Source organism: Tiliqua scincoides, chromosome 4, assembly GCF_035046505.1.
Source record: "Tiliqua scincoides isolate rTilSci1 chromosome 4, rTilSci1.hap2, whole genome shotgun sequence".
NCBI classification, from domain to species: Eukaryota; Metazoa; Chordata; class Lepidosauria; order Squamata; family Scincidae; genus Tiliqua; species Tiliqua scincoides.
The window spans coordinates 96,400,575-96,424,592 of NC_089824.1; the positions used below are offsets into that span (position 1 = coordinate 96,400,575).

At 41.2% G+C, this 24,018-nt stretch overlaps 1 protein-coding gene across 1 annotated transcript in view; it reads right to left on the minus strand.

The window, feature by feature from the left end:
• Positions 1–24,018, minus strand: part of MARCHF6 (membrane associated ring-CH-type finger 6) — a 42,994-nt gene that overhangs the window by 7,498 nt on the left and 11,478 nt on the right. Inside the window, exons 4-21 of the mRNA XM_066625660.1 lie at positions 22,458–22,601; positions 21,236–21,308; positions 18,498–18,666; positions 15,908–16,100; positions 14,433–14,494; positions 13,689–13,721; positions 13,210–13,261; positions 11,849–11,907; positions 10,805–10,885; positions 9,629–9,697; positions 9,461–9,535; positions 8,933–9,067; positions 7,982–8,101; positions 5,879–5,979; positions 5,295–5,432; positions 2,644–2,845; positions 1,475–1,544; positions 948–1,129 (exon numbers count right to left, since the gene is read on the minus strand). Coding sequence (XP_066481757.1) covers positions 948–1,129; positions 1,475–1,544; positions 2,644–2,845; positions 5,295–5,432; positions 5,879–5,979; positions 7,982–8,101; positions 8,933–9,067; positions 9,461–9,535; positions 9,629–9,697; positions 10,805–10,885; positions 11,849–11,907; positions 13,210–13,261; positions 13,689–13,721; positions 14,433–14,494; positions 15,908–16,100; positions 18,498–18,666; positions 21,236–21,308; positions 22,458–22,601 — 1,958 coding nt within the window. The remainder of the gene's footprint in view (positions 1–947; positions 1,130–1,474; positions 1,545–2,643; positions 2,846–5,294; positions 5,433–5,878; positions 5,980–7,981; positions 8,102–8,932; positions 9,068–9,460; positions 9,536–9,628; positions 9,698–10,804; positions 10,886–11,848; positions 11,908–13,209; positions 13,262–13,688; positions 13,722–14,432; positions 14,495–15,907; positions 16,101–18,497; positions 18,667–21,235; positions 21,309–22,457; positions 22,602–24,018) is intronic.

Here is a 24,018-nt window from a genome sequence, read left to right on the forward strand (position 1 = left end):
ATCCCAGCCACTTTTTCCTAGGAGTAAGCCTCATTGATTCTAATGGGGTTTACTTCTGAGTAGACATGCACAAGAGTGGGCTCCAAGGCTCCAATCCCAGCCACTCTTTCCTGGGAGTAAGCCTCATCCACTGTAATGGGGCTTACTTATGAGTAGACACGCAGGACTTGTCTCTGCCTGCGCTGTTCACCCCCAGCTGCGCCTTTCCTGTGGAGGAAAAGCCTCTCCTGGCGCTGAATGGGGAGCTGCTCACGGAAAGGCGGGCTGCAAAGGCTTGCAATGGCTGAGGAGGGCGGCTCAGGATTGGCTGGCGGTCAGCAAGTGAAGGGCCCTGAGCCATTCTAACAGAAAAAGCCAGGAGCCTGCTGGATGCTGATTGGCTAAGCCTGCTGGAGAACAGGGACTAAGCCTGCAGAGTGGTCGAAACTGAAAAGGGAAACAAACTTGAGACAGGTGGGGCAATGGGAGAGGAAGGCAGTGAGCTCAGGGGGGAGGGAAGCAGCCCGCCCTTTCCTACCTATGGAGGCTCAGAAAAAGTCTCTGTTTTCTTTAAAGTGACATGCAGCTTCAGTGCCCCTCTCCAGACTGCCTGCCTCCAGGTGCCCACCAAGACGGCGCGGAGTGCCCCCTCTGGCATGCGTGCCATAGGTTCGCCACCACTGCCCTAGAATAACACTACACCAGAGGCATTGTGTGTGTGGAAAGGAAATGGAGACAGACCACCAAGAGCAGCTCTAGAGAAAAAGTAAATAGAGCTTGTGCTGCTGCTACTACAAAGGCAGGCCTTCCACAAACATTACGGAAGACCCACAAGAGAGCACTGTGTTGAAGACCCTCTCAAACCTAAGACATACTGGTCTCAGTTACAGCATGTGGTACCTGACAAGCATTGTTTCCCTCAGTGCTTACCCAAATTTTAAAGAAATATAATTTGTCCAACAACTTACCATGAGGGACCATTCCTTCACTTTCTGAAAAATCACTTGGCGGCCTTGTGGCATCCACGCAACAAGCACAGTCACTGCTCGAATGGTTAGCCAGCAGACATAGAGCCCACAAGCAGCTGTGTACAGTTCATGGATTTTGGCAGTCCCTGTCCAGAAGGACATCAACCAGCGACCAGCAAACACTAACAACAACAAAATAAGCAAATACTGAATGAAACATACTCTACTATATCATCACAGAAGGACAAGAACCACAATTCAAACAACTGTGAAACTTAATCCATAATTCAAAGGGGATTTCAAACTTCTTTTCCTTCAACAGCAGTTTTCCATGGTGCACCACCATGATGGACCCAAGATATTCTGCTGCCTGAAGTGAAGGATGAGGTGGTGACTCCTCTCTTCATGGCACAAAACCAACAACATAAATTTGTAGGCTACTGTGTTCGTCCATAAGAAGAAATATTCACAGTTCAAAGCAAGACGATACTTTAGGACAAATTAAAAGTATGTGGTGAAATACATACCTGGTAATGTAAGGCAGATAAGACTTGCAATGAGTAGTGTTATACACATGAAAACGACCAACAGAAATATCTGAAATAAAGGCAAAAAAGTGGGGATTTGCGAACAGAGGAATTTAACCTATTTACAAAGAAAAATGCAGTAAGATAACATCTAGAAAAGCCCTATTATATTTTAGTTACTTGGGAGCCTGACCAGTCCAAAGTAGCAGCGCTCATGGAATACAACTAACATGTTTAAAAATAATTTAAAACGAATGTCTTATGACTAAGTAGCAAACTCTGTATCTGAACAAGTGTCAAAATTTCTGGTTATCTGAAGGCAGAATTGATTTAATATCAGTTCTGAAACATGGATACTGTTATCAGAGCACTCAGTTTCTAAGGAACAAATGCTGTCACCTTCTGAGAATTGAGCTAGCTTCATACCCAAAGTTAATATCAATTTTCAAGCATCCACTCAGATAGTCCGACACACCTTGAAGTACAGACCAAAAACTACCAAAATACTGTCTGTAGTTGCAGGATTAATATAGAATGCGAATATGTTGCACAGTTTCTAACACAGTATGTTCAGGCTTGAATCTTTATTCATGAACAAGTATGATTTTTCCTTGTGCAAGCATAATTTGATTGAGTGAAAGGGGAGAACCTCTCACTTCCAGTAGTGGCCCACTGTGCCACAAAAACCCGTACCTATGCTTATGAGCATGCACTAAGTTGCAGCAGGAGGAAAAGATCTGCAAACAAGGCTCAAGTTTTGCACCAGGATGCAGTACCATGCACTAAAGGTTCTTACCCAACACCTACATTTACACATTTTCCTTTTTAAATCACGTAAAGCCTATTTCCTACAATGTATTTCCTGAGATAACAGTCTTCATAGTTAGTAAATATTCCTAACTCTAGCATCCTTAAATGCACATGCCTTTCGCTGTTTACCCCAGTGCGAGCGCACACAAACAAGCTTTATGCCAATATATCCCAAACTGGTAAGAATGTCCTTTTAGGGCTCGGCAAACATGGATGTGGATATGGGAAAGTAGAAAGAATAAATTACTAAACTTTCACAAAAAAACACAGAGTTAGTAACTATCTCTTACGGATACTAGAAACAAAAGGATCCTAATGAATTGTGCTATGCTTTACAGAGATATTTTAATACAACCTACCCTGAGTGGAAATTTTAAAGGCCTACGGTAAGGCTGGAAACCAACAGGTCCTCCTTGTTGTAGTATGGCTTGGTGGGCTGCATGAAGACCTTCTCCCACAACTGGAATGGCATTATTATTGCGAGCCGGTTGGTTATTAGGCTGTTGGTTTGCATTGTTTTCATTCTCCTCCTGATCCCCAAGTAAGTAAGAATGTAGATCCCTGGAAAAAGACGTAAGAAAATTGGGTTAGACATTATAATCTAGAGTTGGGAATCATCATCACATAAATAATGTTCAATGCATGTAAACAAATTATCACCATAAACATAAAACTACAGTCATTTTTTGGTATCTGTGGAAGCAAGGTTCCATGGAAAACCCAGCAGATACTGAATCCACAGTTATGGAATCACTGATCCTATGGGATCAATGGGATTGGGAAAACCAAATTGGCACAAATGCCTTCACAGCAGCCAGTGCAGATGGCTTCAGAATGGCTGCCGCGGATGCTGGGATCGCTTCAGAATGGCCATGGATTGGTGAGAAAAGACCACAAATGGTGCAAGGTAAGTCACTCTTTGTTCCTGCAGATAAAGACGCAGGAATGGAGTGCATGGACACCAAGAATAGACTGTGTATATAATATACCGCAGACTCTCGAGTATAAGTCCATCTCACAGATAAGTCAAGGGCAGGTTTTGAGTCAAAAATAGTTGAATTTTCTATGACCCCCAGATGCCAGGGGTAAAACTGAGGGGTGCATGAAAATGCTTTGAAAATGACTTGCCAGGAACTGTTCTGAGGCAGCAGCAAAAAGAAAAAAAGGAGCCATTTTACATTCTTCTCCTAACAGGAAGGGAGATGAAGGTGCTTATGGATGTTCTAGGCTTCTTGAGGAGTACAGTGCTGTGCTTCCATAGTAGCAGGCCTCATACATACTACAATTTCCATAAACGCCTTCACTTTTTTTCCTGTTTGGTGAAGAAGCTAAAATAGCTACTTTTTTTTTGTTTGCATTCTGTTGCTACCTCAGAGCAAATACTGATAAGAAAAATTGTTCCTTTTTTCACCACCGCCCCGAATCCTGCTTCGCAGCCCAGTCCCATCAACAGGCACCTGCACTTAGATGCTTTATTTGCCGTATTGATCAGTGTATAAATCAACCCATGTTTTTAGGGTTAATTTTAAGGCATAAATTTTTCAATTTATACATGAGTATATACAGTGATGAACTTGTTGTTTTGCTTTCTCAGTTTGACATACATATAAAGCCTGGCATCAAAGACCTCACATCAACTAAATGAAACTTCCCTCCAAAACAAACAGAATAACAGATTCAAAACAGAGATGAAGTTCACAAGCCTCAAGGACTATAATTCAAACCGGCTACAAGGGAAGGCAAAATCATCATTACTGTGGTATTTTTGAGAAGTAAAAGAAAGATTTACAAACTAAAGCACAGAAAGAATACACACAGAACGAGCAAATGATACATTAAATATATTTGACCAGAACAATATATGCATTATATTCAAATTGGTTAGCACATCCTAGGCCACTGAACTCCAATGTCCTATACCAGAGCTTTCCAAAGTGTATACTGCGATGCCCTGGGGCATCACGAGGCAATCACAGCAGCATTGTAGGATGCCTGCTGCCCAGCAGCAAGACTACACTGCAACCCTACAAGCAGTAGCAGAGTAGTGGCACAGTGGGCAGTTTTCACGCTTGAAAAGGCCCGCCTGCCCACCTTGAGCCTTCTACCACTGTTTATAAGGTCATAGTTGGTCTCTGAACCCAGAGGTGGCAGTATCATCATGTTTCATATCATTACTTACTTCCAGGTTCCAAGCGAAGGGCATCACAAGCCCATTAAGTTTAGGAAGCACTAATTAATTAATAAAGAAATTGTCATGCCAACCCTCAAAGGCTGTATATCAAGCTTTCAAATGCTCAAAATACAATTTTCATATTTTAAATATCTTATATACTATGGCCTTGAAAGAATGTGAAGGTCCTTGGCAACCCTTCCAGGAGAGCAAGTTCCACAGGAGTCACTACTGAGATGGCCCTGTTCTGAGTATCCATCAAACAGGCCTTCAGAGAACAAAATACCTGGAGTAAGATTTTTTGCCTTACTAATATATAATAGTCATGGAAGATCACCCAGGAGGATATATTAACCCCAACAAGCTCAAGGTTTTATAGTAAGACTACAAAAGAAACAAAGAATGCTGTTTATTTTTTTTAATTAACATGATTTTCCCTCCTGCCCAACCACACCACAGATAACATATTAGTATTGCTGCACACCTATTAGCTAATTCAGTGACAGAACAACTGCTTTGCTTGAATGTCCCCAGTTCAATCCCTGGCACTTCCAGGTATGGAAGAGAATAATTCCTGTCTGAAACCTGGACAGTGGCTGCCAGTCAGTATCAACAAAACTGAGCTAGATGGACCAATGGCTTCACTTGGTATAAGGCTACTTTCTATGCTTGCCATTGTGATATTTACAGACTGACTTTTATACCATGAATAATCACTACAAACATCTGCATTCTACTATAAATGCTTACTACCTAACACTCCATTTAGAAAGCTAATTTGGGTGGAGTTATTTACACTGGTAAATAATACTGGTATTATTACATTATTATTACACTTACAGTAAGTACCCAGCAGTAACAGTCCATGCTCGTACAAGACCCTTTAACCACTGCCTTGTATGTCCTTGTTCCAGCAAAGCTGGAAGTACTACTTGAAGCAAAAGTAGTTCAAGGGAAAGTTCACTCACAGGAGCATCACTGTGTGAATAAAAGAAAAGTAGTAGAACCAATATAAGCAACAACTAACTCTGTCACATGAATTATATTTGGCAATTATATATTAATAAATTAAGATTTTTTAAATACACTGCTAAATCATTTTGTGGCTTGTGAATGCAAAGGGGAATTCCTTCAAAAATAAAATTTGAAAATTAAGTTTCCCATTGTCAGAATGACTCAAACTAGACATAGATAGCACATGTAGTAGTCACATAAATGATGTTCGATCTTCACAGGAGGAAAAAACCTGAGAAAAGCCTTTGGTTGAAAAAAATAAGCTTTTTTATCAGAACATACTGTTTATCTGGCCCATAAGTAACAACTACACAACCAGCAGTTCATTTGGCATATAAAAATGTATTTATAATCATAGAGTCAGAGTTAGCAGAAGACTAAAAGCTATTTCAGAATCTAAGTCATCTTACCTGTAGAGCATTACATTATATGGAAGAAAATTGGGTAGCAGATATTTAATAATTCGTATAGGAAGCCAGAGCATGAGCAAGACAATTGATCCGAAGACAATCTGCAACAAGAAACACACAGTGTAGTTTGTGTTGTACACAAAGTCTTATTTTAAGGTCTGTTCAAAACCTAGTAAAACTCGTATAAACCAGTTTGAAGAAGCAAGTCACAGGCTTGGACACTTGGTTCTCCTACATGTCCTGCTGTGGTTCCTGTTTCGTGCTAACCACAGCTCACTATGACATTTCAATCAAGCTGCACAAGTGAGAGATTGGCTCCCAAACGGAATCAGTAATCCACTTTGAATAACAGTTTCTGCTTCTGTGTTGCAGAGCAAATGCTAGCTATAGTTTGCCAACTCAGGCTACAATCCTATTCACACTTTCCCGGGAGTAAGCTTCACTGATTCTAATGGGACTTGCTTCTGAGTAGACATGCATAGGATTGGACTGTCAGCTGTCACCATGGATAGCACTAAACAGGAACCAGTGCAGCGAATGAGAGGAGAATAGGAGCCCAGAGCTTGTTTTTAGTCCTTCAAACCACAATTTTGAGAACTGTCTGAAAGGCAATATTATTTTGAATATTTATTTACCTTTTCAGCATGCCAAGTCATCTACTCACATAAACACAACCACTTGTGAATCAGCAAATCAGAGTTCAGCAGCAACAACCTCAAGGCACACTTTGGAACTTCCTTGATCAAAGAGATTGCTGCAGTGTAATCCCAATTTGATAGTTCACAAGTCCCACTGAAAACAGGCCAGTAGCATGAGATGCAAAGAGAAATACAAACAGACAAGTGTCATAGAGTGAATTGGCACTTGGATAAATTATCTGCAGTCATGACCCACATAGAGAAAAATCAGGTATAAGATGCACCAAGAGTGTTTTAAAATCTGTTTACATAACGTTTAAAAATGAAAAGAGAAAATATATTATTGAAGCAGGATAACGTTTTCTTGGATACCAAAAGCTCTAAACTTAAAACAGGTGACAAAATTGACAGTTACATCTGAGATCTGTATATTAAAAGATGGTTCACAAAATACTGCACATTATAAAAAAACCAAACAGTAACAATTGCCAGACGCACTTCACATCTTCATTCATAACCATTACAACTGATTTCTATTGCGTGTAATACAGGGGGAGCATAATTTGTTCGTACCTTTCTTGCTTCAGTAACACCACTTCTGTTTACAGCAAAAAGCATTATTTTACAAGCCCACCAGGACTATCCACTCTCCACTTATGAATAATGATGTGCTTCTGGAACCAAGCTTGGATACCATTAGTGTCAGTGGCATCCAAAACACTGAAGCAGGTACAGTATGCAAACTCATCTTGTAAAACAAAGAAAGCATTTACAGGCATGCCCCTTTATCTGTGGTGGTTCCATTTCAGCCTGAGCTCAGCAGAGTGATGTCCTCGGCCTCTGCTGAGCTCAGAAGCCCCTCCAGAGGCAAGAGAAGCAAAGCTCTCCTCACCTCTGGAGAAGGTACGCGCGTGGGGGGGCACCAGGACCTGATCCGCAGATAAGTGAACCTATGGATGCGAGATACGCAGACACGGGGGTACTTCCTAGGCAGAATCTCAGCAGTGGTGCAACCCAGAACAATAACCAATGCCATCTCTGGTTTGCTGGCTGTGCTCAATTTTTTTTATTTTAAAGCAGCCACTTACCAAGCTCGAGGAGCAGTTTCATCAACTGCAGAAGTGTGAAGGAGCTTCTTTGTTCATATGGTCCCTGTAAATCAAATTGGAAGTCCTGTGCTTCCACCTGAAGAAACCATGCCAGGAGCAAAGTAAGGAGGCAAGTGATCCACCTTCCACTTGTTTTTAGAGGCTGAAATTGGATCAGTAGGGTGCTTCCTTGGCAGGCTGGAGGGAGGCAGTAGCAGACTTGGGTGAAGTGCACCTCAAATCCTTCACCCTCTTGCTCCCCTTTAATCTGCTGCTGATGCAACCTACATTTCCTCACCTACACACCACAGTATTTGACTATAAAATCAATTGCAATATTAATATATTAAAGAGACATACTAGGAAGATGACCTTACCACTGATAAAATAAACCTCCTGAGATGTCTATAAATAGGCAAGTGAATCATTTCTTGCACTGGGTTAAAGTCTGGATCATTTAAATTCCTCAGAAACCAAAGGACTCCTGGTCTCAAAACCTGAGAAGAAAAATTAAAATTTGAAAGGAAAGTGCAGGCAGGCTGATATTTAGAAGCTGAAGAACTCCCCACATTAAAAGGTTAATTTTTAATATGGCCTGAGGCAAACCACAGGACTCATTACCTCCATTCAACCATTTTTAAAACAAGCCATTATAGACCCCAACTAAATATACACTGTTAGAGTAGGGAGGGAAATTACTTATTAACAGCTCAAGTGATGGAACTAGAGACACCACACATGCATGACAGGGGTGTGAAAGACGAGTAGACAAGAGTATTACCTTGCCAGCAAACATACCTTCATGGGACTATTACTGAAACAAACACCTCAGTAGTATCAATCTATTAATCAGGTTGTGCAGTCTACAAATTTTTACAGTGGCAGACTCATCCTCACAGACTGATTAATTAAAAAGCAAAATGATGCTCAGTGATTAAGTTAATGACATGTTTTATTTTGCTAAAGTCACACCAAATATGGGTTGTGTAGTATCAAATAAAAGGTATTATTGCTTCAAAGTACAATAAGAAACCAGAGCAATATGGAACCAGGAATTACTGTGTTTCATAAGTAAAAATCAGAATTACTTTACTGAGTTCAACACAGTCATTCTACATGACCAACCATTAAACCAAGTGGCAGTGCCATCAGACATCTTTTTTTCTTCAGTTATTTCTAAAATGTTTCTTCTAAAACGTTATTTTCAAATTAAGTTAAATATCAAAAGGCTTTATGAAAATATACAAATGAAAAAATCATCAACTTTTTAACTTTTCCTGAGTGTGTGTTCAGGAAATCTGACCCTGAACATGCAAATTAGAACTTACCTCTCTCAGTAAAAGGATGAATGATGCAAAGTAGAAGACATAAACCATTCCTACTAACCAGTGTAGGAACATTGTAGTGCCAGGAGCAGACTGAAAGCTTAACTCTCTATCCTTCAAAGTAGCATCAAACATTTCCTATGAAAAAGGTAACAAAGTAAAACTTGGGTACAATTTTTCAATCTAACAGAATTGAACTATGTTTTATCATAAAACATGAACTTCAAAATGCATTGCTTTATATAAAAGAAAGAATTACAACTGCTAAATTTCAGGCAAGATATGCAACCATTTTTTCAGCAAATTCAACTAATATTTACTTAAAAGGTTTACAAGTGGTTTAAAAGGGTTTAATAGTCGCTAAGGCCTTATGCATTATTACTCAGAAATAAGTCTCACTATGTTCTGCGGAGTTTATTCCCAAGAAAGTATGTATAGGATTGCAGCCACAATATCTGCATAATCCTATTCTTTGAGTATGACTTCCCCTTTAAAATATAGTGCAAAATAGCAGCCCCCCACTAGTCTTACCAGAGAACAGATGTCTAGCCACCAGCCACAGATGAGGGGGAAAACTCCAATTTCGACTACCACTAATAAGGACACCTTCAGAGAAAAAAGGCAAAGCTAAAAAATTAGTTCAATTACTGTGTATCAATTTATTTCATCAAACAAAAGCATCTTCCATTAAAAACTTACCTTGACAACTATATAGCATACCCCAAGCAAACGACGTGATCTCTGGAATTTTACAAGTGCAGCCAAGCCCTATATAACAACAGTTAAGAAACATAAAGCTCTCAGGTATATGCTGTTTATGGGGGAGAGGGAAGAAGTTCAAGTGAAAGACTGTTGGGCAACAAAATGTGCTGAAGTCGGAAACAAGCTGAAGTATTCAACAACAGTGGGATAATGTGATGCTTTCTTGTGTGATGCTTCACAAATTGGCAATGATGTCATGACTTTTCCTAACTAAGCCACATTTAATTTCAAAATCTGCATCAGAAGTAAGAAACAGAAATCTATACAGGAACTTTAGCTGCAAGTTAGACACGAAACCCCAAAATAGAGAGATGGGGTAAAACGTGGGCAGGGAATCCTCCAATCTCTTGCCTAGAAACTGGTTTGTTAAATAAAAAATGATTGGTGTGAGAACACATACTCGATTGAGTGTGTGTTAACTTAGAGACAAGTCCCATGGAGTTCAAGAGCACGCACACAGAACTATAGTATTGGTACAAATATCCTTCTCCACAAGCAGCTAATTTTTCATTATACAACCAGGGATACAGATTTAAGCAGAGTTTAACAAATGCAGATATTTACAAAGACGACATAAAGCCAGCGTAGACCTAACATTAGATATTTCTTAGCTACAAGGAAAAGATTAGAAATGGGTCACAGAATTGCAGACTCTCTGTCAACCCCTACCGCAAATTCATACCTTTAATTGGTACATCAGCATCAATATTCATATCAGATACCTCTTGAGGTTGGTTCCTTAAAAAAAGTAATATGCACACATTGGACTTGAAACCAGATTTTGAAGCCAGTATCAAACCCTTGCTAAGAAGCAAGCCTAGTTTGCTTAACAGCGTGTAACACTGGTGCTGATGCAATGTTTAACTGCAATTAAGGCACATGGGGAAAGGCAGTAGGATTTCATGCTACAACAGGATTAGGACAATCCTGTGACCTAATCCTAATCTTTTAAATGCAATTAGGAGATCTCAGCTATGCATCTATCCTAGGCTAGTACCTTAACAGAGGCAGAAAAAGAAAATTCCTTTCAGTTCTTAGAGTAATTTATTTATAGTAATCATCCATAGATCAAATATTGCATAGATGGGCACAATGACACTTTTGGAAGGATACATGACAAACAATTAATGAGATTGCCAGCAGCACATAGCCAACGATTGTTGTGATTAGGCCTTCAAAATGAGATGCTTGAACCTGAAGGAAACAAAAACACAGATTCCTTGAGATAAAAAACCTGTATTTTTAGAGAATGAAGGCTTTTAAAGCATCCCACAAATCAATGGAGTAGAATCAATCAAGAATACTAAATATTTCTATTAAATTTTTATGTTATTCTTAAACATTTCGATACCATTTACAATTGCCATAGGCACAGAATACAGCTACAAAAATGACTAGATCAGGGGTGTCAAACTCCTTTTGTACAGAGGGCTGAAGTTAGCATTCATGCTGCCTTCTGAAGGCCAGAAGTGACATCGTTAAGCAGGAAGTGATATCATTAAGCAGATGATGGCCAGAAATAAGCACTCTGTTTTCACATAGAAACTCATTAGTTGCAAATGACAGAAGAGAAGATGTGTAAATGTTGCTCATATTTTCAAGATACAAGAGATCCCAATTATTAAGCTGGGAGATTCTATTTATAATAGGGGCAGAAGAAATTGCTTCCAGGGGCTGCATGAAGCCCACAGGACTTATGTTTGACGCTCCTGGGCTAGGTAGCATACATCTAAAAATTACATATACAGGTAATCTTAATACCAAAAGTCAAATTACAGTAATACAGTTATTAGGTACAAAAGATATTATTCATTTGACTTTTAAAAAGAAGGATACACAAATTTTGGCTTGTCTTACTAGCCACTGACCCATTTCTTTCTCAAATCCTGTGACAACTATCTCACCTGCTTTTAAGAAGGGAAAACACCTCTTCCTTTGCAAGAAGGAAAAGAAATAACCTCTCCTCTCCTCCCCTTAAGTTCTCACTGGAGAAAATGAGGGGTAATTTCTCTCCAATGAACAATACTTTTGTAGAAAGTACAGGGGCACATGCCAACTGAGGAGGGGGTACTCACTGACAAGCAGGTTTATGGAACCCTATTCTATGGTTTCACTAAAAAATTCACATTTTCACTAGAAACAAATGAAAATACTTACATATTCTTCAAACCCCAGCCCAACGATAGAGAAGTGACCAATGTGATAAGGACAAAATGCTAGGGGGAAAAAAGACAAAATATGAATGGAAATGACTCATTTTGACAAGTCTCTAATATGCTCCCAGCATGCTCCACATTTTGTGCTTTTGTTTAAAGGGCCTGAATGGAGTAGGGTAAGGAAGCTGGCTCCATTGGTGGTTTACTAGGAGGAGGTGGCTGTTTGCTGTTCCCCCAATCCACCATTCAATGTGAATGTCATTGATTGCATCATGGGCAGGCCAGCTGAAATTTTTCATCAGCTAGCGAAAGATACAAATATTTGTGTATTCATTCTGCTTGGTCAGTACATGAACAAGAAATACTGCAACATTCACACAATAAGTACTGTTGTGTGGATTTTACTGCACTTGACATAGTATAAGGACCCCACAAAGCCTAGAATCCAATAAAAATTGTTTTTGTACCTTTAAATTTGAACTGACTTTGCTCCAAGTGCATTCCTATACATTCATGTATTGGTATGAAAATGGAAGTTCAGACAACATCAGAAGCCCACTTCTAGAGTAAATTAATTGTTTAAAATCATTTGACATAGTAAGTGCGATATACACTGTGGTTATTGTACTGCCCCTCCCCACCAAAGCATTCTAATGGACAATTAACACTAATTCCTTTAATTTCTTCTCTTTCATTTAGCAAATATGATTTAAAAATCAAATAGTGAAGTTTAATGTTTAAACGACTGAGGCTTGGCATTCTGCCAGGGAGGCTTCCATTGTCGCCGCTGATCACCTCCCATGTTCGCTCCACCCCGCCACTTCTGCTTTCTACTTCCCCAGAAGGTTCTGTGCTAGGATTTCCTGGTAGACGCAGTGGGACACAGTGAACATGGGGGGTAATTAGCGGCAACAATGGAAGCCTCCCTGGCAGAATGCCAAGCCTCAGTCGCACCAGGGAGGCTGTTTGCAGCACAAGTGGTCTCCCGTTTAGAGACTGCTGATCTAGAGGTAGGAATGTGCAGGAAGGGGGGATTGTATGCCATTTGAGGAAAGTTTAAAAAAAACGGTAGAAGAAAGGTAGTCTTGTGGGTGTTTGGCCATTATCTCTCTTTGTAAAAGACTACAGAGGCATTCACATGCTTCACTGCTGTGGGTCTGGGATGATGATAATGGAAGAAGACAATTGGAAAATAAGAGCTTTGAGCTAGGGTGTCAAATAATACAATTAAGTATGGCAATATATTTAAGACTTACACACATTAAAAGTTTGTACATCTGAAGTATTTCTGTGCTTTTTTTTTAAACAAGATTTTTTGTCTGCAATCAAACATTTAAAAGAGTTGAAAATATAGTCACTTACCAAAGACAAGTATGAATAGTGTGTTTAGTGACACCACCCAGAATACATGCTCCTAAAAGAGAGCGATAGGGAAAAAGAAAATCAGAAGTGCTTGACAAGCAACCTGAATATCTTCTATAGTGTCCTCATCAATATCTCTACATTTCTTTCCTCCTCTCCTAGCCAGTTTGCAATGAAATCTTGACTTTGCTGGAACAAAAATTAGTGAAAAGCTTTTGCTGAAAGGACCTGCATATTTACATCATCATTGCTCACAGTAGGGCAAAGACTAGTGTGAGTTTAAGCTGTCATATTAAAAAAACCTCAAATTAGCTAACATAGCTACACCGAAGTGTGTAATGTATTCAAATGATTTAATTAGAAAATGTGTTAAACTTTTCCAGGGGCAACATATATTTGGTTCTACTTCTTAGACCTAAAGGCAAAACAAAACATAATCTAGTCTCAAAGAACACTCAATACAGTAAGATTTAACTTACTAAAAAAACCAGGGATCCATCCAGCCCAAGCATCTAGAAACAAGAGATAATTTCACTGTCAGTAGCCAACATTATCTGTATTCAGAGTAGGTTTCACAGTCAAGACAAGGGACAGAAGAAAAAGTTAAGGCATCAAGCCTCCCTGGTACAATAAGCAACCATAATGGAGGAGCATGAAGAGGCCAGAGAAAGGTGCAGGAAGAACCAATTCAAGGAAGAAGGAAAACCACCTTCCAAGAGAAGGTAGCACTGAACCAGTAGTCCAATCCCAAGACCTCTTAACTCCCTGGAAATTCGTTGCCAGCAGGGTCACAGGAAGTTGCCAACCTGGACTGCTCCCCAGTCAAGGCAAGGCCAGAGGGCAGCCTCAAAGGGATTTTCAAACCGCTTAACACTTGACCTCACAAAAACAATAAGTCAACATGTATCCTTGGCACTGTGATAGCCCAGCAGGCCTTTCCCAGGACAGTATCTTGGCTGAAGAGTGTCCACCTAACATCAGGGCACTGCAATATTAGCCAGAAGAATGAGAGTAGTAACCCAGCCAAGAAGCATAAAGGGACCTTGATTCTTTTGTTTCATTTGTTACTCTGTTGTTAGACTAAAAACCCTAGACCAGTCAGACCCAGGAACCCACCTGGCCTTTCCAGAACTCTCCCAAGTGGAGCTGCCCCTTGAAGAATGCGGATACAATAGCATGCCTAAAAGCAAACAGGATTTCTGAAATATGCAAGTCTTACTCACCCTCTCCCAAGTAAGCTCTTCTGCTGCTCGATCCCATTCCAAAGCATTCCAGTTCATATCATCTAAATAGAATATTAAAAATTTTATGAATGCTAGAGGCAAGGCTTTATCAGGAGATTAACAGTGCAAAAGAAAATATAGGTGGAGCCATACAAAATTATGCACAGGAAGGATAAACTGGATAGAGAGATGCTCTTTAGACTCTCACATAACACCAGAACTAGGGGACATCCACTAAAATTGAGTGTTGGGAGGATTAGGACAGACAAAAGAAAATATTTCTTTACTCAGTGTGTGGTTGGTCTGTGGAACTCCTTGCCACAGGATGTGGTGATGGCATCTGGCCTAGATGCCTTTAAAATGGGATTGGACAAATTTCTGGAGGAAAAATTCATTACGGGTTACAAGCCATGATGTGATTTTAGAAATTGGCTATGTCAGATGCAAGGGAGAGCACCAGGATGCAGGTTTCTTGTTATCTGGTGTGCTCCCTGGGGCATTTGGTGGGCCGCTGTGAGATACAGGAAGTTGGACTAGATGGGCCTATGGCCTAATCCAGCAGGGCTGTTCTTATGTTCTCTTTATTCACAAAATTTCTATTCGTGAATCTGGCTCAACATGAGTCTCCAGGACCTGCATGGCCAGACATGGCCCCACCTGAGCCCTCTGGAGGCTCTTCTGAGGCCAATGGAGGCCACACACAGGTCGTAGAAATGGCCTCCGGAATTCCAGGAAAGGCACTTCCAGTTTTTGCACAAAAACCACAAGTGCCTCTCTAGGACCTCCAGAGGCCTTTCTGAGGCTCGTGGAGGCTGCAGAGAGAGGCCATTTCTCCAGAGGTTTATCTGAGGCCTTTGGAGGCTACGCGTAGCCTCCATGGGCCTCAGAAAGGCCTCCAGAGGTCCCAGAGAGGCATTTCTAGTTTTTGGGCAAAAACTGCAAGTGTCCTTCTAGGACCTCTGGAGGCCATTTTGAAGTCTGTGGAGGTTGCGCATGGTATCCACAGGGCTCAGAACAACTCTGGTCACTTTTGGAGCTGGGTGGACCCCGAACTTTGTATGACTTTGTTTCTTGCAAAATTCGGTATTTGCGTGGATTCCAGGAATGGCCATTTTCAGCAGCTGGGTTAAAAAAAACCACAACAATTTAAATAAGTTCTGCTTGTTCAGACAGATGGCTACATGATCTGATGCTTCCACAAGAACAAATGTTAAACATTTAACCAACCAGGAAACCTGAAGTGTCTTGTTCTTACAAAATCCCTCCCCCCATTACAATTGTTTTGGGCTTCTTATAAGCATCTTAAAAACGTATGGCCACTAAAGCTTTTGCTTCCCCTTAGGTGACAATCAGTATTTAAGAATATTAAGGAAACTTATTTCTGCTGACTGGACAGAAGACCTAAAATTAAGCAGGCCAAATTACAAATCTACTATTTTAGAACATGGAGTCATGTTTAAAAGCAACTAATATACCTTGTGCTCCATTGTTTGCATCTGCTGCATCTTCTACTACAACATCTTCTTCATCTTCATTGTCTTCCTCTTCTTCATCTGGTTGTTCTTCTTGGATTTCTGGATTTTCACCTACAACTGCATTCTCAGCAGGCTGGTCTGCAGGTTGATCAAGCGCAACATTTTCAGCTCCACCATTTCCTACGCCCTGAACCTACAGAGAAAAATCAGCAATTTTTAATCTAAACATTCAGGTAACCATTTGGAATTCTGTCTAGATCCGTGGTTCCCAAACTGGTGGATTGTGAGCCACCAGCCAGGGAAGCATTTGTCCATGCCCATTTAAGGGGAGGGGGAAAGCAGCAACGTGATACCCAGGATTGTGCTGCTGCTGGGGATGGGTTTTTTTTTTTTAAACACTTATCTGCAGCCAGTGCTACAGTCCTGATGGTACAGTCCTGGTGGTCTTGGGGGGGGGGTCTCGGGAGCCCTCCACAGGGCTCCCCTTGCCTACAAATGTTTAAAAAAATTAAAAAGGGAACATCCAGTTTTCACTATGAAAGAGGAAGTGCCCTTTTTTGCCTTTTAAAAAGACTTTTGCAGGCACTGGGAGCTGCTCCCCAGACCCCCCCCCAAGACCCCCCAGGGCTTCAGCTCTGGCTGCAGGTAAGTAAAAAGTCCCCTCCCATCCCCAGCAGCAGCGCAATCCTGGGGACTGCATTACTGCTTTTCCCCTCCCATACACATACTTCCAGTGCCTCCACCTCCCTTTTAGGAGTTTGGGAAGCACTGGTCTAGATCTTTTTACCATTAAATATTTTTGAATATCCAAGTCTCTGGAAGTCAAAAGACATAGTTTATTGCATACAAGTGCAACAACTCTCCAAACTGTTAACTTCAAATTCACAAGCATTTTGTAAAAGAAAGATTGCTTTATTTTATTTATTTACTGCATTTTTATTGAACCTTTCTCCCAAGGTGGTTTTAAGAATGTTGCAAGGCTCTGTTGCCACAGAACAGGGGTGCCCAAACCCCGGCCCTGGGGCCACTTGCAGCCCTTGAGGACTCCCAATGTGGCCCTCAGGGAGTCCCCAGTCCCCAATGAGCCTTTGGCCCTCCGGAGACTTGCTGCAGCCCACACTGGCCTGATGCAACTGCTCTCAGCGTGAGGGCAACTGTTTGACCTGTCACATGAGCTGTGGGATGAGGGCTCCCTCCACTGCTTTCTGTTTCACACCTGTGATGCAGTAGCGGCAGCGAAGGAAAGGCCAGTCTTTCTTTGTGAAAGGCCTTTTATAGGCCTTGAGCTATTGCAAGACCTTCATTCATTCATATAAGTTCATCTTTAATATATTCATTTATGTAAACTTATGTAAATTTATTCAAATTTTAAATGTAAAGTCATTCTTTTTTCCCCCGGCCCCCAACACAGTGTCAGAGAGATGATGTGGCCCTCCTGCCAAAAACTTTGGACACCCCTGCCACAGAATGAAATCAAATCTCAATATGAATCATGACTTCTTTTGTATGCAACTTCCTTCCTATTTCTAGAAATTTAGAAACATAAGGAAACAAGAATCTAGCAGGAAAATCAGAAAAGAAAAAAAATCCCACAGAAGAATTTATCTGATGAAAAACGGAGACCAGTGCACATTGGCACAGAAGAAAATTCTTAAAAAGTTCAATACATTCTGATGTCTTTTATTCTTCAGGAAACTCTCCGATACCAGATACTCAACAGTTCCACCTGCACTTTATGCTCTATTTTTCTAGCTACCGAACATATCAGAACCCAACTCTCAAGTAATGAATTGTAGACTTCCCTGAGGAATAATATCCTAAAGTGAGAACTGAAGGAAGCCGGAATAAACCCAGAAAGAGCAAGACATCAGTCTCTTCAAATTGACCAAGTGTGGGCATATTACAGCTCGGACAGGGGAACTGTTCGCTGATGTTCAAGTGGGGAAATGCAGACTTAGCTGGGCAGGGGAGAAAGACAGTCAGTCAACTGCACTGTGGCCACAGATATGGAAGGAAACACTTCTAATATAATTTAGATTAGTTTTAACATATTACTATCCACAGTGGCCTCAAGTGTTAAGAATGAGTATTTAACAGAAAATCTGAAGATACCGACACATGAAGGCATCATGTTTAATAATGAAAACCATGGAGACAGCTACCCACAGATCAACTCTGAGGTGCCTATCTAGTGTAATCATGGCTTTTCACGTGAAATTAAAAAGAATATTCTATCTTAAAGCTTACCTTGAGAACATTCCACTGAGAGCTATGGTACCAAAACCACTATGTCAATTTCACAAGCACTAACACAATGTAAGACACCTAAAAAGATACTTGGTAATGGTACAGAGCAAAACATGAAGAAAAGCAGCTGGTGGGGTAGCAATCTCTTGGGCCAAACCCAAGTCATCCGTATGGACCTTTCACCAGAAAGATGTGTGGTATAACTGGGTATATTAATTAATCCAATTAACTGTTTTACAGACAGTTATAAATTTTAGAAGGGGCCGCGAGAATGGTTAGCTAACGTGCAACAAAGAAGAATTCTTGCTGAAAGTTAAAGCTGATAAACTGAAGGACATATTACCTCATTTTGTTGCCCAACTCCATTGATGGCTTGCTGCTGATTTTGTTCCAGCCACTGCGGTGCTCCTCCATGGACTATTTGTTCACGTAACCATACCAGGCTGATAAATGCACAGAGTGTGCATGTCACCACGAAACAACCTTGCAAACAATCTGCCAGTAAATTCTCTCTATTAAAGAGAAAATCATTGTAAGTAGTGTGTTAATTTGTTCCCGTCCCACTTCAGCATCACTCTTAAATCAGGCAGCCACCTCACTTGGGTACAACCCACAAAAGGAAGAAGGCAAGTTCACCAGTAGAACTGATACTGTGGAAGATTTAAATTTGTAAAGGCTATTTGATCTGCAGGGTATCTTGAACTGCTTGCAAACTGCACAAAAACAACTGCTTTCAAGTTTCTGTTCAATGTCTTCATTTGTTAGTTTTATTATATTGATGTAGTGGTTACAAATAAGGACATTTTATCCATTTACTAAAGTTTTAATTGACACCTGGAGGTTTTGAGTTGAAGGAAAAAGTGCAGAACACCACAGGAATTAACACCAAGGATAATTACAGACCCATATAGCTTCTCTAGATAGTTGTACCCCTGTACTTTGAAACAATAACTGCTAACAACATTTTTATGTTTTACGTTAAGTTAATTGTTAATTCAACTTAGGGTTAAACAGGGTTCATTATGACCCCAATATACCTATTTATTTATTATTAAAAATTATCAATTTTAATAATTGATAATAATTTAATAATTTTTAAAAAATTATCAAGTCTTTTCTGCCACAGGCTCTCAAAATAGCTTACATAATTAAAGCAAATATAATTAAACAGTATAATTAAAATATACAACCATTGGAAAAGTATTTGCCCACAAAAACAGTTGCCTATTGGAGGGATGGCAGAGTATCATAAAAAAGCTTTTTTGCCACATTTTAACAGCACTGACAACATTCTTGGCAGGTGCATCCTGCCAGTGGCCATTTTTTTTACTTTCTAAGGAAAAATATTGGTGACCAGCTGGAGCCAGCTAATGAGGATACTAGTAGTGCTTTTCTAAAGTTGCTGCTTCTTGCACAGGTATAGCAAAAATGTTTTAAAAAAAGAATACTGTCAAAATAGACTTGCCCAGAGACGAATTCAAGGTTGCCAATGGCGATTAGGTAAATGGTTAAAAGCCAAGTCTGATATGGTTAGAAAACTGCATCCCCCTTGCGAGACTGAAGCCTACTGCCTTATCTTTAAGCAAGTTGGACTGAAATTCTATGTACATATGCTTCTCTATTAACAGTTAAACAATGCAATAGATATATCGCTGCACAGAAATACAATTATGTGCCGCTTAACGACAGGGATGCAGATAAGCATCTCTGTCGTCAAGTGGGTTGATGTACAGGTGGAGCCTATTTATCTGTGTTAGTTCCATTCCGTGACTTGGCGCGATTAACAAAAAACGTGTTGTGCTAAATTCCATAGAGTTACGCAAATATGCTGCAGCCTGACACTTCCAGATGGAAGGAAACTAAGGCAGCTGTTATCAATTCCCTCCCCTCCGTACTCAGTCCTCCCATTGCCAGCTGCCGGGCTTCTTTCACAGTTGGGATGCTGATCTTTTAAGAGTCCAGCCCTATGCGTTTCTACTCAGAAGTAAGCCCCATTCCAGTCAATGGGGCTTACTCCCAAGGAAGTGTGGAGAGGATTGCAGGCTAAATCTCATGCTTTGCTTGATGGGAAGGCTTGCTTGTGTCGGTGATTGCCTGCACCACTGGGGGGGAATTCGGCAAACACTCCCTGGGTTTTTTAAAGCAATCCCCTCTGTTGCTACCACACCTGCCCGTGCGCGCGCGCGTACGAGCGAGCGAGCAAGCGAGCTCCACCTTGCTGCACGTGTTCTGGTTACAGAGATTTTTGGACCCCCCTTCCCCTCTTCAGCCTCTTTGCTGGCTCAGAGTCTCCAGGACTGTTACTGTTCCTTCGCAAGGGGAACCTCTTCCAGGGCTATTTCCCTTCCTGGGTGAGGCAGAGCCTTTTTGCGGTGTTTTGGGCTGCCTGGAAATGGATCGAGACGCCAGCGCAGGGCAAAGGTGTGTGTGACTTTTGGTTCCCCCACCCCATTTGCACTGAGACAAATTAACAGATAAAAAATCCGTGGATAAATAGGCTGCACCTGTAATGTGAAGCCTGCGGAGGATTCTGTTCCCCTTGCCTCCGGAGGCTTTTCTGAGCCTTCAAGAGGCAGCATACATCCACGTACTCACATCTTTGTGAGGCTCAGAATGCCATCTTTGCGAGGCTCAGAATGCCAGAATCACGTGAGAGATGCGACTTACAGTTTCCCAGAGGAAACCAGAAATTGCACCTCTCATGCAATTCGGGCATTCTGAGCCTCACAGAGGCAGTACACAGATGCATGCTGCCTCTAGGAGGCTCAGTAAGGCCTTCGGAGGCAAGGGAGCAGAGCTCCTCTCACTTTTGGAAGCTTGGGAGGTACACCCAGGTCCAACCACGTGACCAGCAGTGGCTGTCCGCATATGCACCCTGTCACTGGCCAGAAGCTCGTTAAGGGGCATGCACCTGTACATAAAAGCATACACACTACTAAGTAAACTATTAAAATAAATGAAATCAACACAAATGATATTCACTCTCATTATGAGGAAATGTGTCATCACTGTCAATGTAAAAGAAAAATGAACATATTTAAGAAGCATGGCATAAAATGTTATCAGCTGGCTAATACTTACGTTGACAGCATATCTAATGGCAGTGTCAGTAGTGAGCTCACAGAGCCTGTAAACAAGCACTTGTAGATACGGCCTAAAGAGTAAAGTCAGAGACAGTAAAATCTACAATTTCTGCCAATTAAGCCTAAGTTTAAAAAAATATTTAAAACCCTCCAAACTCACTTTTATCCAGGTCTAACAGAACAATGTAATAAATAACCCTGGGAAGAGGAAAGGGAATTCAGACAAAAAGAAAGGGAGGCAGGTGAAAAGGAGTGAAGGGAGTGTGCACTCTTGTGGCCCAATCTTCATTCCCCTAAATCTGGTAATGCTACATCTGCAACAAGCCTCTGTTCCAAATGACACTTTTAGAACACGTTTTTAGGGTATTAAATGCTCTGACCCTCATTGTATCAAACTGAAGATCCCTTTTATCTTTTAACCTGTTAAAAATTATATCTGTGTGTGATTTCATGGAGCAAGGATCACAACGAGTGTCAAACCTGTCTGCCACCAAACAAAGGCTGGGCCAGAGAAGTTTGTAGGCCTCCACAGGGGATGGGTTGAGAATGCAAGGACCAAGTGGAAAGAGGATCAAGAGGTGGAAGAGAAAGAGAGAGAGGAGAGCAAGGCAGAAGGTGAAAAGAGAGAAAGGGGTGAGATGGAGGAGAGAGAGACAGAGGGCAAGAGGAGAAGGTAGAGTGAAAGAGATGGAAGAGGATGTGAAGTAGGCGAAGGAAAACATCCAGGGGTGAGAAGAGCAAAAAAAGATACAGCCCAAACCAGGTTGTCAAACTGGGGCACCCCAAAGCTACACTGGCCAAGGTGGAGAAGCTCCATCCAATGGCAGATGTTTCTTGTGCAACACATACAAGGGCATTATACAATACAAAATGCAATAAAATACAAGATGGCAGTAAACATTCTATAGAATAGGAAAGTAGTAGAGATATGAGAATCAACACATAAGCCAGAACACAACACTCATCATTTTTTAGCATTTAAAATCTAATGTTAGACTTATACCTTTGTCAAAATTTCTGTTGGGTTAAAAAATTCCACTCTTGCCAACTGTAAGCTTGTATGAGACCACATCACCTGTGTCCATAGATTTATACAAATATTTATTCTGCAATGAGCAGTCCTGTCTTCCTAATAACCCGTCTCAGAGCCCACTGACAATTATTGCTCTCCCTGTCCCCTTTTATTTCCCAGTCATATGTACATAAAGTTATATACTTACATGCTGTAAGAGGTACAACTCCCAACCACGCAAAGGCCACAAGCGTATAGTGAAACCAGTATCGTATTGCTGTGCCAATACTTGTAACCAGTCCAGCAAATATATCTTGGATTGGAAGCCGAGAAGGCATATCTGGGGAATAAACTAAGAAAAGGAAGAACATTCCAAAAGATAATAAATTTAACAATTCTAAAAACATATGAGAAGTCACTAAGCGGATTTTTGTTTGTTTGCTCTTTTCTGCTTGAATTTAATGCTACAGCCCCTCAACCATCTCAGTCAAAAATTGAAGAAAAGGCAGAGATGGATCCCTGCCCAGACATAACAGTATGGGGACAAGCAGTCTTAAGTCTGTACATTTTCTCTTCCCCTGCATGAATGGGAAGTAGTTTAGAATTTCTGTCTTTGGATTGCCACAATTCACAAGCAAAAACATCTGATGTCCTCTCCTAGTCCCTTGCATGCAAACAAAGGGGACAAGGCAGCGTCCAGGCCCAAACCATGGGTCTGTATCACATCTGAATGCAGTCTCATTGTTTCAGCTCCTCTTGTGAGTCCTCAAAGTTAAGAGAGGGGACCAGTGTTAGCTCTGAGTAAGACAGAAACACAGCTAACAAATTGGTCCAGGAGCAGGTGCAGGCTGCTGAGTCAGAAAAATCAGCACACACCTGTAACAGCCACACCCTGGGTGTAACCAAGCCTACCCAGATTGGCTGACCACACCACTTAAGGGCTAGTATGCTGAACCTCCAGTGCAGCAGTAGGGGAGTGGTTGGAGACAACTGAGGGACTGCTGCCAGTGACTGTGGAGGCTGGATAAATATGTATGTCTATGTTATTACTGACCTTGGACTGAACCTTGACTGTGTATTGTGGGAAACTGATTTGGATGTGTTAACATTGGACTGACTGCTCTTCATGCTGACTTGGACTGTTTATTGACTACTCTGCTTGTGCTATCCCATGCTCAAAATACAACTGCTGCTTGAAAGTACTCTACTGTGTATGCTGTTTCTTGCAACCTGCTCAACTTGGGCAGAACACAGGGACCTGACTACAAAGATCCTTAACAACCAGTTCTCAGAAGGTTGCTGTGGATCAGGATGCTGAACTGTCTGATCCAGCAAAGCTCTTCTTAGATTTTTAAGGAAACTACAAGAATTGTTGCAAAAAATCACTCTTTACATGGAATAAGAAAGTAGATAGGTGTGTTTGTTTCCAGTGAGTGAGACAGGATGACAGCCCAAGTTAGCAGTTTTCAAACTCTCTTGGAGAGTACGAGCCTCTCTAAGTCATCGCAGGGGCGAGGCAGCGGGGGCAGGGGAAAGGCAGCGACATGATCCCCAGGACTGTGCCGCTCAGGGGGCTGCAGGGGTTTGGCTGCACTTACCAGAGCCTCCTGTGGCCTCCAGGGTATGCAGGGAGCCCTGTGCAACCTTTTGCTTTGAAAGCGAAAGCAGAGCAATCGCACCCTGCCTCCGCTAAACCAGAAGTGGAGCGCGATGAAAATATAGCATGGAAACCCACTTCAGATAAATGGCTTGCTACATAGTGTAGTATC